General features: G+C 43.0%; 1 protein-coding gene across 3 annotated transcripts; it reads right to left on the bottom strand.

The window, feature by feature from the left end:
- Positions 1 to 80: 80 nt before the first annotated feature.
- Positions 81 to 14,997, bottom strand: LOC309481200 (uncharacterized protein). 3 transcript variants are annotated; one of them, XM_082146030.1, is made up of 7 exons: positions 13,893 to 14,997; positions 13,632 to 13,826; positions 10,125 to 10,260; positions 9,872 to 10,013; positions 5,973 to 6,165; positions 5,741 to 5,882; positions 81 to 513 (listed from the first exon to the last, which is right to left on the bottom strand). In XM_082146030.1, the coding sequence occupies exons 1-7, from the start codon at positions 14,225 to 14,227 to the stop codon at positions 403 to 405; spliced, it is 1,254 nt and encodes a 417-aa protein (XP_082002156.1). In that variant the 5' UTR covers positions 14,228 to 14,997; the 3' UTR covers positions 81 to 402. The 3 variants fall into 3 exon arrangements, with proteins under 3 accessions (XP_082002156.1, XP_082002157.1, XP_082002155.1); XM_082146031.1 differs by having other exon boundaries at positions 82 to 513; positions 13,926 to 14,996; XM_082146029.1 differs by having other exon boundaries at positions 82 to 513; positions 13,632 to 14,995.
- Between the last annotated feature and the right edge of the window lie 912 nt (positions 14,998 to 15,909).

The raw sequence follows: 15,909 nt of genomic DNA, 5'->3' as shown, positions 1-15,909 counted from the left end.
CATGCCTCTGAACCTTTCAATAATACACAGACAATAAGTGCATTAAATATATAATAATATTTTAATTAAAAGACTAAAAAAATGCATTAAAATAACAATGGCCATGCCTTTCAAACAAACAAGGCATACAAATACAACCCATTAATAAACACATCACAGATCTTCTCAGTTTCTTACGTTTCCTTCAAAGGCACTGAATGTCCTCTGTGTGGAAACATGACAGGACAGGAATCAGCCATGTGTGCTCGCTCTCCACTCGACCTGGCCTATCAGAACAAACGCTCGCGGTCTTGACATGGACACCTGGAAACTGGCATCATACAGTAAAGCCACAAGAAGTGGTGTGCTAAACACTAATCCAATGACAATGACCTGTCTGAGAGCCTAGCAGTACAGCAGAGGTCAGGTGTGTGTGAACGGGCTCTCCAGTTGTGGCTGGAGATGGTGTGCTACTGACACACAGCTGGGCTTCAGCCGCAGTCCAGTCTTACCACAGAACGTCCTCTGGAAATCCTGAAACACAGAGTGCATTTCTACATGTTAATGAAACACAGCAGATGACATGCAGAGAACAGCTTTAAACACCACAGGTGATTGTTGTAAAAAAACAAACAATTCTGTTAATCAGGATTATAGCAATTATAGCAGAAACAGAACAGAAGCAACAGTGTGTCTAGTCAAGATCTGCGTCAGTAGTGCAGCTAGTGTACAGATGAGGACTTCTTTTACTCTCACATTTGAGTTTATGAAATTTATGGGTTTTTTTATTGATTGATTATCTCTAAATTGATTATGTAATTGCAAAATACATGCTTTGCCCGACTGATAAATTGTGTATTTGGATAATGCTGGTATGACATCATTATGTGTGGCATCACTGCAAGCGTCTAGGGTTGACATCACACCATAAACATGTCTTGCGCTACTGTACCAGCTGGAGAATCACCATACCGCTCAGTGTTGGGCTCAGTTATCATTCAGATCTACTAAATGAACCAAATGTTCATAAATACACAGATGTAAACGAGAGCAGAGTTTCCTCTGAATGCTTTATGAATGAGTGACTATGGCTATAGTTGTGCACTTGTGAGGCGGCACACAGGAGCTGCATCTGAAGTGACGGTTAGATGCTTTACACAGTTTAATGCTTTTAATGCAATTACAAATAATGTTTTCAGATAAAATTCTGAATATAGAAATATGAACTGTTGAGGAAAAAATAAATAATAGGCCTACTTTAAAATGTTAAATGTTAAAACCACCAGTAGGTGGCAGCAAGTCTTAACGATCATTCATTCAAAATGAATTCAGTCAGGAACGAAGCATGTGACAGTGTTTATTGGCTCACCGAATCATAGAAAACCCAAACAGATTCAGTCAGAAACTAAACACTGCCCTGTGTTGCTCGGAGAGGCACAACAATTCTGGCTGTGTTTAAAACTATTTTCAATGACAAAATAAAGCAAAAACATCAATATTGCCAATGCTGGGTCTAAACTGTCATTTAATAATAGCTGATTGTTTATTGAACTGTTGTACAAAATCAGTCGCATCTGAAGGCAGGAAGGTCCCAGTTCCAGCAAATGAATAAATAAATAAATAAATAAATAAAGCAGCATCGCCAGTATTGAGAAGCGTTATAATCGTGACACTACCGTAGCACTGATACTACCGATAGTACCGCTCAACCCTACTCCAGATAACACTTTACACCACTGTTCCTGCATTAATCAACTACTACACCGGAACAAATGAGTAACACAATATTAACACCCCAGTAACTACTATTAACCAACAAGAAACTCTGAATTAGCTAATCAATAACTACTATTTCTTCATACCTCACTGAAGACTACTATATACAGGTTCATAATTAATATTAATAATGCATAATGTATAATATAAGGTAATGGTAACCCATTAATATGAATCAAGTGTTACTACATCTTTCTAAAGGAACTACTAGTTATTTGGATCATAAGCAGGCCGGCGTCTCTGTAGGCAGCCTAGGCTCTGAGATCTGCACACAAAAACAATTGCTTTCACCAACCACTCAAAACCAAAACAAATAGTGTTCCAACCAATCACTGACAGGGGGAGGGTGTTGTGAGGTTTTGTGCTCGTGCACGGCTGCACGCGAAGTCGGAGCTGAAGAAGAAGCCAGCGTCTATCAACGAACAAGAGAAATTGAACATGGCCGAGTCAATCCCCAAGAGGAGGAGGAGGAGGAGGAGGAGGAGGAGGGCGAGGGAATACCATCGTGTTCATTCCAAGACACGAATAGTTATCGGGAATGCTTTTGAAAGGTGGAGAGAACTTCAGCTCTGACTTCGCGTGAAGTTCGCGTGTAGATCTCAGAGCCCAGGCTGCCTACACAGATGCGGTTTTTGACGGCCTGATCATTTATGTTTGGGCCTTTTTTGGGCCTGAAATCGCTGATACAACCTTTAAGTCAGTACTTGTGGGTAACCATAAATACATTTTATGTATAAAATGAATATATAAATTATGCATTATTCATGTCAATTATGAACCAGTATATAGTCTTCAGAGAGGTATGAAGAAATAGTAGTTACTGATTAGCTAATAGTGAACTACAACATTCAAGTGAGCGCTGTTACTCACTAATGTGTTAATCAGAGTTTGCTGTTAATAGTAGTTACTGGAGTGTTAATATTGTGTTACTCATTTGTTCCGGTGTAGTTGCTGATTAATGAAGGAACAGTGTTATAAAGTGCTACCGACTTTTCTACTATTAACCCTCTGGGGACCAAAAACGCGCCCGCGCGTTTTGCTCGTTTTTTTTTTTAGCAATGAAAAATAAACACAAAATGCTCTGTTAATTTTGATCTTTCATTTTCGTGTAATACATCAATCGATCCTGTTCAGTTTCTATTTTTTTTCTGTATACTCACAATACAAATAAAGTGTTTTGCTTTTTGACAAATAAAGAAAAACTAACATGATGCTATTTCTGCCTTCTCTCTGTCAGTAAACTCCCATTTGAAACGCGTTCGAAAATTATCTATAACTCCGCGAAAATTCAGTCAAACAGGCAAACAGACCCACGGGCATAAAGCTTGAGATCGCAGCTTTTAAATGAAGTAATTTATATAAAAAACAAATATTATCAGCTTCTGTAATCTGTATAAAAAGAGAGCGACTCCAGTCGAGCTCATTAGGAGCCATTCAAAAGTAATTTGACCACGCCCCGGAGAGCGCGTGCTATTCAAACGCAAATTCTGAGAACCATTTCAGTCTGTGAAACGCCCCCACATCAGCTGTAAACAAAGAGGCATAATATAGCCTACCTTAAGGAGAAAATTTTCCGTGCTGATATGAGGAGCAGATCCCGCTGAGGAGTGAGGTAGGCTAAGTTATCCTTTCTCAAGTGTTAATGTGGAATAACGTTATGGAATAACGTTGTAGGCTTATGTAAACAAAAAGATGAATCGCGTTTCTATAATATGAATCGCGCGTCTATTTGTAAAGAGTGTTTAGCCTAAATATGAATCGCGCGTCTGTGTGTGAAAGAATAAACTGCTTTTACAGTTACAGTTACTGCGTTACAGTCAGGCGAAGTATGAAAGACAACATTTTGTTGACTAGATTTGGGTACAGTTTTTACTGTAGAATATACTGTCACATCAAATAAGCTTTTCTGAATATATATAAAATACTATTTTGTCAAAAATAAAGTCATAGACTAAGATGTTCCAATGTTGGCTATATTCAAACTAATGAATAGGCCTACATATGATAAAATGTAGGCCTATAATCTTCTTTTTTTTTTTTTTTACAAAGAAAGAGTACTTTTTTGCAGAAATATTGCTGAAATTGTAATTATTGTTGTAATTGTAACCTTTTTAATAAAATAGCAAAACATATTTACAAGATAGATGTAAGCAAAATCTTAAATGGTCAATATAAGTCTTCTTCAAAATATATATTTTGTCTTTGCATTGTGGCTCAGTCAGTGTCACACCTGAATGAATGGCTAATTATGCAGAGTCATTATGCAGAGTGGGTGGGACTAAGGTGTAAACTACTCCTCCCCCTCGCATATTGGCTTTCCAAGCAAGACCTGTTTTACACCATTTAAATCAATGTATTTTTTTTTTGTGAACGATAAAGCAAGACTATTTTCACATAATTTTGAAGCTAGAACTGAAAGGGACAACATCCATTAGTCAAAAGTCTTGTGGGCACATATTTTGTATGAGTTTTGTGGTCTTATTTCAGCAACTTTCATTTTTATTTTTTTAAATAACCACGCATAAACATTATTCTCTTAAAAATACAAACATCTACATACATGTTGCTCGCATATTATGGTAGGCCTGTTTGTGCTATATAGAGTGAATTTACACCTTTGCCATTAACATGTTTATAAATAACTGAAAAAAGCACAAATGTCAGAGCATGTCAGAACATCTCAAGGGCCCCAAAAACAGCTTGGTCCCCAGAGGGTTAAGGTAGTGCATCACACATGCATTTCACACGATGAGCCACTGACACACTCAGGCAAACACAGAGCAGTGGTGTGTGTGAGGGCAGTAGTAGTGTGTGTGAGGGCAGTGGTGTGTGTGAGGGCAGTGGTGTGTGTGAGAGTACCTGTTTGAGGCAAACACAGAGCAGTGGTGTGTGTGAGAGTACCTGTTTGAGGAAACACAGAGCAGTGGTGTGTGTGAGGGCCCCTGTTTGAGGAAACACAGAGCAGTGGTGTGTGTGAGGGCCCCTGTATGAGGCAAACACAGAGCAGTGGTGTGTGTGAGAGTACCTGTTTGAGGAAACACAGAGCAGTGGTGTGTGTGAGGGCCCCTGTTTGAGGAAACACAGAGCAGTGGTGTGTGTGAGGGCCCCTGTATGAGGCAAACACAGAGCAGTGGTGTGTGTGAGGGCCCCTGTTTGAGGAAACACAGAGCAGTGGTGTGTGTGAGGGCAGTGGTGTGTGTGAGGGCAGTAGTAGTGTGTGTGAGGGCAGTGGTGTGTGTGAGAGTACCTGTTTGAGGCAAACACAGAGCAGTGGTGTGTGTGAGGGCAGTGGTGTGTGTGAGGGCAGTGGTGTGTGTGAGAGTACCTGTTTGAGGCAAACACAGAGCAGTGGTGTGTGTGTGAGGGCAGTGGTGTGTGTGAGGGCCCCTGTTTGAGGCAAACGCAGAGCAGTGGTGTGTGTGAGGGCAGTGGTGTGTGTGAGGGCAGTGGTGTGTGTGTGAGGGCCCCTGTTTGAGGCAAACACAGAGCAGTGGTGTGTGTGAGGGCAGTGGTGTGTGTGAGGGCAGTGGTGTGTGTGTGAGGGCCCCTGTTTGAGGCAAACACAGAGCAGTGGTGTGTGTGAGGGCAGTGGTGTGTGTGAGGGCACTGGTGTGTGTGTGAGGGCCCCTGTTTGAGGCAAACACAGAGCAGTAGTGTGTGTGAGGGCAGTGGTGTGTGTGAGAGTACCTGTTTGAGGCAAACGCAGAGCAGTGGTGTGTGTGAGGGCAGTGGTGTGTGTGAGGGCAGTGGTGTGTGTGAGAGTACCTGTTTGAGGCAAACGCAGAGCAGTGGTGTGTGTGAGGGCAGTAGTGTGTGTGAGGGCAGTGGTGTGTGTGAGGGCAGTGGTGTGTGTGAGGGCAGTGGTGTGTGTGAGGGCAGTGGTGTGTGTGAGGGCAGTAGTGTGTGAGGGCAGTGGTGTGTGTGAGGGCAGTGGTGTGTGTGAGGGCAGTGGTGTGTGTGAGGGCAGTGGTGTGTGTGAGGGTACCTGTTTGAGGCAGTCTCCGTGTATTTCCTGTATGTATTTGAGGAAGGCTGTGGTCCACTGCAGTGTGGTGGCTTTATCAGTGTCAGCGTAGCAGAACGGCACCAGCAGATTCAACTCGTCACAGCACAGACGGATCCTCCTCCTGAGGACACACACACACTACATCTCTAACACTGAACGCATGGGTTAGAAAACAATGAGCATCTGAAACGTGTCTAATGCTGCACAGCACCTGCGATCGCGCTCCTTTCTGTTGTGAACTTCTTTGCGCTGGGTTCGGTCCATGACAGGCCTCGTCCGGTCCCGTTTAGCACAGGACACACTCGCACACGTCTTCCAGTTCTCCGAGCCCTGTATGATATTAGCCGGCCTGAGAGCCCTGGCCCGAACACGCTTGATGGGACGAGCAGCTTTATTCTCCTCACCTGAGGTGCAGAGGGAAACACAGAACACACACACATATGACACATCTCTAGGCTCTTCACAGCACTGTTCACACTCATCATCTACTCACTGTTAGGACTCTCTTCCTTTCATGGAACATAAAATGAGTTTTAGTTGATTATGTAGGTTGCACTTTTTTGTACATAAAAAAGCCTGTTCTTAAATGATGACATTAAAGTCCAATGAGCTTTTCCTCAATGTGTTGAAATATTCCCAATTGACTCTTGAGAAACCAATTGTTCTTAAATATGACTTGCTATTTAAATCACTATCAAGTTACTAAGATTTTCATAAGTTACTGTGAAGCTGATGACATGATGTTTACTGATCCAATAAATGATGACATTTAGCTTTACTGATCCTCCACATTTTTAAACAGAACTAACGTTGAAAAGCGAAGTATTTTGGCTAAATCTTGTTTCTATTGACAGTCCTAGAGTAATAAAACAGGTCTTTATCTTCCACATGAGCGAGACAGTCATGATGTTGTTTGGCGGAGGATCGCAATTGTTGTTTTGTTTTACGATTTTAAAATCGATTTTTTACACCTTTGTACCTTACACACACACGGTACACATCAGCACAACCAGTTCACGGTGAAGCACAGGTGTAAAACATGATGCTGCTGTTTCACACATACTGCGTTTGCAGTGCGTATGCGCTACGTTTAATAAAAGTGACAGCTCATGGCTCGTGGTAAACACGGCTTGATATGAAACTGTAGTACCATCTCAACATAAACGCATTTAATTAAATTATACTACTACTTTTCACAGTCATCTTTTTACTTTAAGACCGGGATAAAGCCAGGAAAACTACTAGCTACACCTTACCTCAACAAGGAGACATAATGGATTTAACGGATGGGTTTAAATGCAAAAGAAAGCAAGTTTTAATTTGAAATGTTGGTGATTTTAACACAAGAAAAGTACATTTAAACGTTTTGCCACTTGCTTGAGCAACTTAATATAAAAATCTATATGTAATGCATTGAATAATACGTTGTTTAAACTGATTGTGTTTAAGTGTGAATACGTCTATGAAAGAGTGTACAGCCTAACTGTGCTGTGTGCAGAGAGAATCACAATGCTGATAAGTTGCTGATAACTTTTGGATTTGAAATAAAATATAGTGTTAGTGGTCCAGCCGCGGATCAGTTGCGCACTGCAAACGCAGCACATGTGAAAGCCCGGCTTCTACACCGCATACAGGGCTTTAGTGAAGGTGTGGGAATCATGAATAGCTCAAAGTACCAGTCGATTTTACCGGGTGGAACAAGCGCCGCCTTGTGGATGTAATACGCAAATGTAAATTATCACGGTAAACTCCTAGAAAACCAATGGAGAAAACCCGGAAGTAAAACAGATCATTTTATAATTCAATATTGCAATAGTTTGCGCTACTGTATCGATATAATTGCGTGCGCAGAATATCACGATACTGAACAGAATCGATATTCTCCCCCACCACTAGCAAACAAAGCAGAATTCACTGCATCTATATCTAGTCATAGTCTAGTCAGGTCTTTCCACGTTTTCACACACCAGTCGCCTGACTGGGACGGCTGGAGGCACTGGTCTGCTCATCTCCAATTCATGGAAATTAAATCCTTTACCATCTATGTTTGAAAATAACTCATTTGAATCGCATTCAATTACTAGGGCTGATGGGTAAACAATATCGATTTCTAGATTTTAATCGATTCTCATTTTTACGAACTGAAATTGATTCTTAAAGGAGAACTTGGTAACTTTTTTCACTTAATAAAACTGTCTAGAAATCATTTGGATGGTTAAACAACCTGTTCTGGTGATATTGGTGACTTTCCCCGCTCCCCCCAGCGTTCCCAGGCGGAAAACCAACCTTGCAACTTGCAACACTACCGTCCCGCCAAGTTAGAAATTGGAAGTCTCGTGAGAAGCGAGAACTAGAACGAGAACGAGCGCGAAACACAAATTGCTTTACGGCAATTCGACATAAACACACACGCATGTATGATGTATTACCAGATTACCCACCTCGGTAGACATAGCTCCACACGATACAGTTGGCTTGCTCCGATCAAAACAAACGCACATGAGCAGCGGTAGAGAGGGGGAGGAGGCCGCCGCAAGTGAGTTTTTTACGACTGTGTTGTGAAATATACGCCCCCCCCACAGCTGTAGGGGGAGCTCGTGGGGAAAACATGCGACAACAAAAGGGAAAATCAGCGAAGAAGTGACAAGAGTTCGCTAGAGTTACCGAGTTCTCCTTTAAATCCCAAGAATCGATTAGTCATCCTGTTCTCAGCTGATGAATGAATGGAACATTGTAGCGCTGCATCCCATCCAATAAATCATAATAATCTTTGTGCTTTGTTACTATTGATATGAAACAAAGTCTCAGATTTCAAATTACGTCCATTTTCTTACGAAATTCAAAAACATAAATAGCGTTTCATCGCTGTGGTGTGAGATCACTCTGGCTCAGCTCTAGAGAAGCACATGATCTTCTCTTCCGCCTTAATAACACCAGTTACAGCGTGAGATAAACATGAATGAGCATCTAAAAGTGTGTTAAAAGATAGAGTACAACTTATCGAAGTCCGTATCATGTGACATGGAGTCGCCCAATCAGTGTTTCAACCGTGGAAAGACGTCAGTAAATCAGCTTGTAAACAATGTCATGTGACGTCACATTTACCTCAGAAAAACCATATCCAGTGACCATAAACTTGTCAGTCAGCGAGAAAAATTAACTCTAGAGAGGAGCATTCTGCTAAATATATGCACCATATTACATATTCATTATCATTTTTTATGTTCTTTAATTTTTAATGCATGTTTGAATAAATCTGGCAGGTTTTTATGACAGCCAATATTTACATGTTTATATTTCATATAACTTTATTATTATAAAAATAAATAAAAGTGTAAATTTAAATGTTTGTATACAAATCAGTTCATTTTTACCTTCAATATTATAGTAGGCTAATGAAGCCTATAGACTACCACTGACTCCCATAGTTTACAGCATTAGTGAAGAGATTTGTTTTCCTTGAGAAAATTTGCCATGTGTTGCACCTGATATCCAAAATAATCAATATTGAATCGAATCGGAATCGAATTGTGAAATTTGTGTCAATACCCAGCCCTATCAATTACTATCACCAGCCCTATTAAAATCCACTGTGTAGTTGTCTATCGTCCCCCAGGTCAGCTTAAGAGTTTCTAGGAGGAGTTGGATGTGTTACTCCCATCCTTCCCGGAGGATCCTCCCGTAGTTCTGGGAGACTTCAACATCCACCAAGAGAAACCTCAGACTGCTGATGTCCAGCTGACTCTGCTGCCAGATGCGTCCTGTGTTTGGCCGCTCTCAAACGTGCTGAATGCAGCCGAGTATTATGTTGCAATTATTAAATGAAAAATGAGACCCCTATCTGACTCTTTTCTTGTAGAGTTGTTACTCTTTTAGTGCATGTTTAGAGCTTGCATAGGTCATATGGAGTACTTATACAGTGCTTTTGTGTGCTTCATTACTGGAGCTCGGCAGCCCCTGATCACAGGATGGAGATATGTGTTTTGTGTTCCGAAGACGAAGGAAAGTCATATAGCTTTAGAGCAACATAAAGGTATTTATAAGTTACTAATTTGAATAATAAATCAGTATTAAGATTGTTTCTGTGTTTGAGTGAGGAAGGAGTCTTACTCTTCAGTGTGACGGCAGTGTGCAGGTCTGCAGTGTCAGTGTAGATGACAAACGGAGATCTCATCACCGACTCCGAGCCTTTCTCTGCTCTGAAACTCACAGTCAGCTCTGCAGGGGTGAGCAGCTCAGACTGGTGGACACCCTCCAGTCAAGAACATAGGAAATCACTCATTACCAGCAATAAACCAACAGCAGAACTCAGTAACAAACTCATGCTGAAGAGTGTTTGAATGACATAAAGATAAGCACCTACAGTTTTCAGCAGATGTCCCTCGTATGGGTACGTGCCTTGTATTGTCACCATCTTGTCTGGTTTACTCCAGTTCTCTATCTGTGCATGCGTGGATATTCCTGGAGTGTTCGTGGAGTGACAATGCACTGATAAAAATCTGGAAGACAAATTATGAAATCATGTCAACATTGATTTAAAGCAGGGATTCTCAAACTTTTTATATCAGTCAAACCCCTTTGACCTAAAACAGGGTTTCAAATTTTTAGCTAAAAGCTCATATTTTATTACATCATAAAATGAAAAAATAAATAGGGCAGCACAATTAATTGAAACAAAACTGAACTCGAGATATGGCTTTAGGGCTGGGTACCGAGTTCAATACTTCTTAGGTACCGACCGAATTGTCTCGATATATCGAGTATCGAAAAATGACTTGTTTTTCAGTACCAGATTTCGATACCTAAGGGGTTAACTCGTCAACGTCAGTGCTCAAACAAATACATATGAAATGCACAACGACACGCCTAAAGTCGCTCACGCACATACACGCAAACTCTACACACACACGAGACGCGCGGAACTGTCCGCGCACATGCTCATATGAGACGCGCGCACACACACACACACAAACTCTCCGCGCACATACTCATATGAGACGCGAGCACACACACACAAACTCTCCGCGCACACTCATATGAGACGCGAGCACACACACACAAACTCTCCGCGCACATACTCATATGAGACGCGAGCACACACACACACAAACTCTCCGCGCACATACTCATATGAGACGCGAGCACACACACACAAACTCTCCGCGCACACTCATATGAGACGCGAGCACACACACACAAACTCTCCGCGCACACTCATATGAGACGCGAGCACACACACACAAACTCTCCGCGCACACTCATATGAGACGCGAGCACACACACACAAACTCTCCGCGCACATACTCATATGAGACGCGAGCACACACACACACACACACACACACACACACACACACACACACACACACACACACACACACACACTGTGGTGTTGACTGTAGTGTGGACTGTGGTGTGGACTGTGGTGTGGACTGTGGTGTGGCCTGTGGTGTGGACTGTGGTGTGGACTGTGGTGTGGACTGTGGTGTGGACTGTGGTGTGGCCTGTGGTGTGGACTGTGGTGTGGACTGTGGTGTGGACTGTGGACTGTGGTGTGGACTGTAGTGTGGACTGTGGTGTGGACTGTGGTGTGGACTGTGGTGTGGACTGTGGTGTGGACTGTGGTGTGGACTGTGGTGTGGACTGTGGTGTGGACTGTAGTCTGGACTGTGGTGTGGACTGTAGTGTGGACTGTGGTGTGGACTGTAGTCTGGACTGTGGTGTGGACTGTAGTGTGGACTGTAGTGTGGACTGTAGTGTGGCCTGTAGAGTGGACTGTAGTGTGGCCTGTGGTGTGGACTGTGGTGTGGACTGTGGTGTGGACTGTGGTGTGGCCTGTGGTGTGGCCTGTAGTGTGGACTGTAGTGTGGACTGTAGTGTGGACTGTAGTGTGGACTGTGGTGTGGACTGTGGTGTGGACTGTGGTGTGGACTGTGGTGTGGCCTGTGGTGTGGCCTGTGGTGTGGACTGTGGTGTGGACTGTGGTGTGGACTGTGGTGTGGACTGTGGTGTGGACTGTGGTGTGGACTGTGGTGTGGACTGTGGTGTGGACTGTAGTGTGGACTGTGGTGTGGACTGTGGTGTGGACTGTGGTGTGGACTGTAGTGTGGACTGTAGTGTGGACTGTAGTGTGGACTGTAGTGTGGACTGTGGTGTGGACTGTGGTGTGGACTGTGGTGTGGACTGTGGTGTGGACTGTAGTGTGGACTGTAGTGTGGACTGTAGTGTGGACTGTAGTGTGGACTGTGGTGTGGACTGTGGTGTGGACTGTGGTGTGGACTGTGGTGGGGATTGTGGTGTGGACTGTGGTGTGGACTGTGGTGTGGACTGTGGTGTGGACTGTGGTGTGGACTGTGGTGTGGACTGTGGTGTGGACTGTGGTGTGGACTGTGGTGTGGACTGTGGTGTGGACTGTGGTGTGGACTGTAGTGTGGACTGTAGTGTGGACTGTAGTGTGGACTGTAGTGTGGACTGTAGTGTGGACTGTAGTGTGGACTGTGGTGTGGACTGTGGTGTGGACTGTGGTGTGGCCTGTAGTGTGGACTGTGGTGTGGACTGTGGAGTGGACTGTAGTGTGGACTGTAGTGTGGACTGTAGTGTGGACTGTAGTGTGGACTGTGGTGTGGACTGTGGTGTGGACTGTGGTGTGGACTGTGGTGTGGACTGTGGTGGGGATTGTAGTGTGGACTGTAGTGTGGACTGTGGTGTGGACTGTGGTGTGGACTGTGGTGTGGACTGTGGTGGGGATTGTAGTGTGGACTGTGGTGTGGACTGTGGTGTGGACTGTGGTGTGGACTGTAGTGTGGACTGTAGTGTGGCCTGTAGTGTGGACTGTAGTGTGGACTGTAGTGTGGACTGTGGTGTGGACTGTAGTGTGGACTGAGAAACCGGTGGTATTTAAAACCAATGACGTAAATGTAGTCATGTGACGCATATTGTACCAATAAATATTCATGTTTATACCAGTATTGTGTCTGTTATGTGCTATTCACTTTCACACTGTTGCTAAAAATATTCTACATTCACACTCTTCATATCACAGTCCTGCAAAGATGACAGAATTTGCTGTCCTGTGGCAATACATGAGAGCAGTCGCGTTTTAGACCAAACATGGTGACTACGTGCGACCTGATGAATGGTGAGATATTTTACTAAATAAAATTATCCTGTCAGAAGAAATGCGCGATAACTTAATTATTTATTTTTCCATCATATCCGTGATGTTTTGTGGGGTTTTACGCATGCGCAGTAAAGGTGAATTTTGCGTTTTAAGGCGTTTTTCTATAGTTTCTCATCCACACTGAAACGTCCGAAAACGCCTGAAAATGCTAGTGTGGACGGAGAGCGTTTATAAACAAAAACGCCATTTTCAAATGTATCCGGATTAATGTAGACGTAGCCCCAGAGAGAGTCGTCATTAAACTGCTTCACAAACAGTCTTTTCAACCAAAAGATACGCAAGTTTACATGCACACCAGTATGCTGAAAACTCACAAAAATCTGCTTATTGAAATAACCTGTTGTCCTGGTTTATACGCAAACCAATAACCTGACAACGCAAGTAAACAGCGTTTACAAGATTTTATTAATAATAAAGTTTATTTCCCGGTAATGGTATTTCACGCTCGTTTTTTGGGGGGGGGGGGTGTGGCTGGATATTCTAGCTCCACCCATTAGGCCCAAGTTGCATTCGCTAGATGTAAGCTCCACCCATTTGCTCTGCAGTGAGCAGCCTCTCGTTTTTTTATATATATATTGTTATTTGTGGGGGAAAAAAACTCAAATTACGAGAGAATAGAATGAAATCACATTTCATGACCCTTTTTTAAAAATCAGTTATGTAGTGATGTAAGAGAGGCTGCGTGGTAACCTTTTCTCCAGGCAGACTCGAGCAGGTGGACTGGGTCGGTCCTCCAGCGGCCGTGGCCCTCTCCGGTGAGGCCCGTCTCCTCCGGCACACTGAGCTCTGTCCAGCACAGAGCCGGGGGTCTCCTCGCACCCCAGACCTCCTCCGTCAGGAGTCTCCTCGCACCTCAGACCTCCTCCGTCAGGAGTCTCCTCGCACCTCAGACCTCCTCCGTCAGGAGTCGCCTCGCACCCCAAACCTCCTCCGTCAGGAGTCGCCTCGCACCCCAAACCTCCTCCGTCAGGAGTCTCCTCGCACCCCAGCCCAGCTGCTCCTCCTCCGGCGCCTCCTCCGGCCTGGTCCACCAGCAGCATCCGGATCTCCTGCAGGGCAGCGGTGCAGGGCTCCGGCTCACCGGACAGGCTCTCCTCCAGCTGAGAGAAGCCCGAGCTGCCCGTCTCCGTCATGTGGCTCTGGATCATGTGCTGGAGGTACTCCACCTCGCTCATCTCCATCAGGCTGAACTGGCAGCTCGGACCCCCTGCCACAGACCCAGCCTCACACACGTGATGGTCCTCGGACGAGGCGCAGGCCACTGATGTGCTCATCCTGAAACACATTCACAGGCTCATGAACTCATAACAACAGATCAGACCGACTCATTTACTTTAATGCATGTTATGTGTTGTAGACACTCATAGGTATGACAGTTTTCACAATCTAAACATTGTGAGTCTCTGAATTTGTATTTGTTTGTCTCATTGAATATTCTGTTTAGCTCAAAAGTATGTAACAATAGTTTAAATCGGTAAAATGGGTTGTGGATGCCATTTCATGTTAACTTCTCCTGCTTCTACAGTAACGCTAGTAACAATAACTTGCCAATATGGTTACTATGATGGTTTTGGAGTAATTTATTGAGACAACAGAACCATTCACTTACAATTTAAACAGTTATCAAGGAAATTAAGATCTTAAGTTATATTTAACCAAAACACAGTTTGCCGAAGGCCTCAACTTCCCGAGTTTTCCCGCCCTCACATCCCGGATGTAACAGCTGACTGAATCTATCACGACCATTAATAGCAGAATTAATTAAGCACATAATGCTTCCGAATCGTGAGTGAAATGTAGAGAGTGTGAACACCTCGGAGAACCCGGGTTATGAGACACTGAAGAGGACTTACCTCACACTGCGCGGCTGACACACTGAAGACCAGCAGCGGTTTGTCCCGCTAGTGACGTCACGCACTCGCTCCCGCGGTCGGGCGATTTAAATAAAATACATTTATTTATTTTGGCTCAATCACGCGATTTGCTTGAAATAACTTATATATTAAACCTGGAAAGTATGGAAGCTTGTTTCCACCACAGAGTGAAAAATAAAAAAGGTAAATTTTGCGACTTTTTAATCTCACAATTCTGACTTTTTATCTCAGTATTACGTGATATAAAGTCGCAATTGCAGGTTAAGTCAAAATTGCGTGATATAAAGTCGCAATTGCGTGATATAAAGTCGCAATTGCGTATTATAAAGTCAGAATTATGAGATATAAACTCGCAATTGCGAGAAATATGGGCTACTTGAAATTCAGACTTTTTTTCTCAGAATTGCATGTAAATTACACAATTCTGACTTTATAATACGCAATTGGGAGATATAAAGTCAGAATTGCATGATATAAAGTCGCAATTGCGTGTTATAAAGTCAGAATTGTGAGATATAAACTATTCTGAGGGTAAAAAAAAAAAAAGTCGTCTTTTTTTGCTTAGACTTTATATCTCACAATTGTGAGAAAAGATGTCAGAATTGCGAGATAAAAACTCGCAATTATGTGTTACAAAGTCAGAATTGCGAGATATAAAGTCAGAATTGCGTAATATAAAGTCGCAATTGGAAAAAAGACTTTCTCGCAATTCTGAGAATTGTAAACTCGCAATTGTGAGATAACAAGTCGCAATTATCTTTTAAATGTTTTATTGTGTGGCGGAAACAAGCTTCCATAGGAAAGACCCATGAACAGCACTATGTTCATCATCTTTTAGGCATAGATAACATATCTTAAATACGCAAATCACACAATGACCATAAGTCACGAGGACAGACATTAATCTTATCATTAGGCTACTCAATAATTTAACATAGGCCCATTTTTTATTCATAAATGTAAATTTTCTTTAACAACACCCAAATAAAAGGATTTTTATTTGTGACTAACTACTTAATTATGACACTAAAAAATATTAACAATAAAAAAGTGTCAAAACTGCTAAATTGTATGACCAACTGTTGAATGTAGCG

Source organism: Leuciscus leuciscus (assembly GCF_965113295.1).
Source record: "Leuciscus leuciscus genome assembly, chromosome: 18".
NCBI lineage: Eukaryota > Metazoa > Chordata > Actinopteri > Cypriniformes > Leuciscidae > Leuciscus > Leuciscus leuciscus.
Note: the sequence above shows the minus strand (reverse complement) of the source record. Positions and strands in the feature narration are given on the sequence as shown.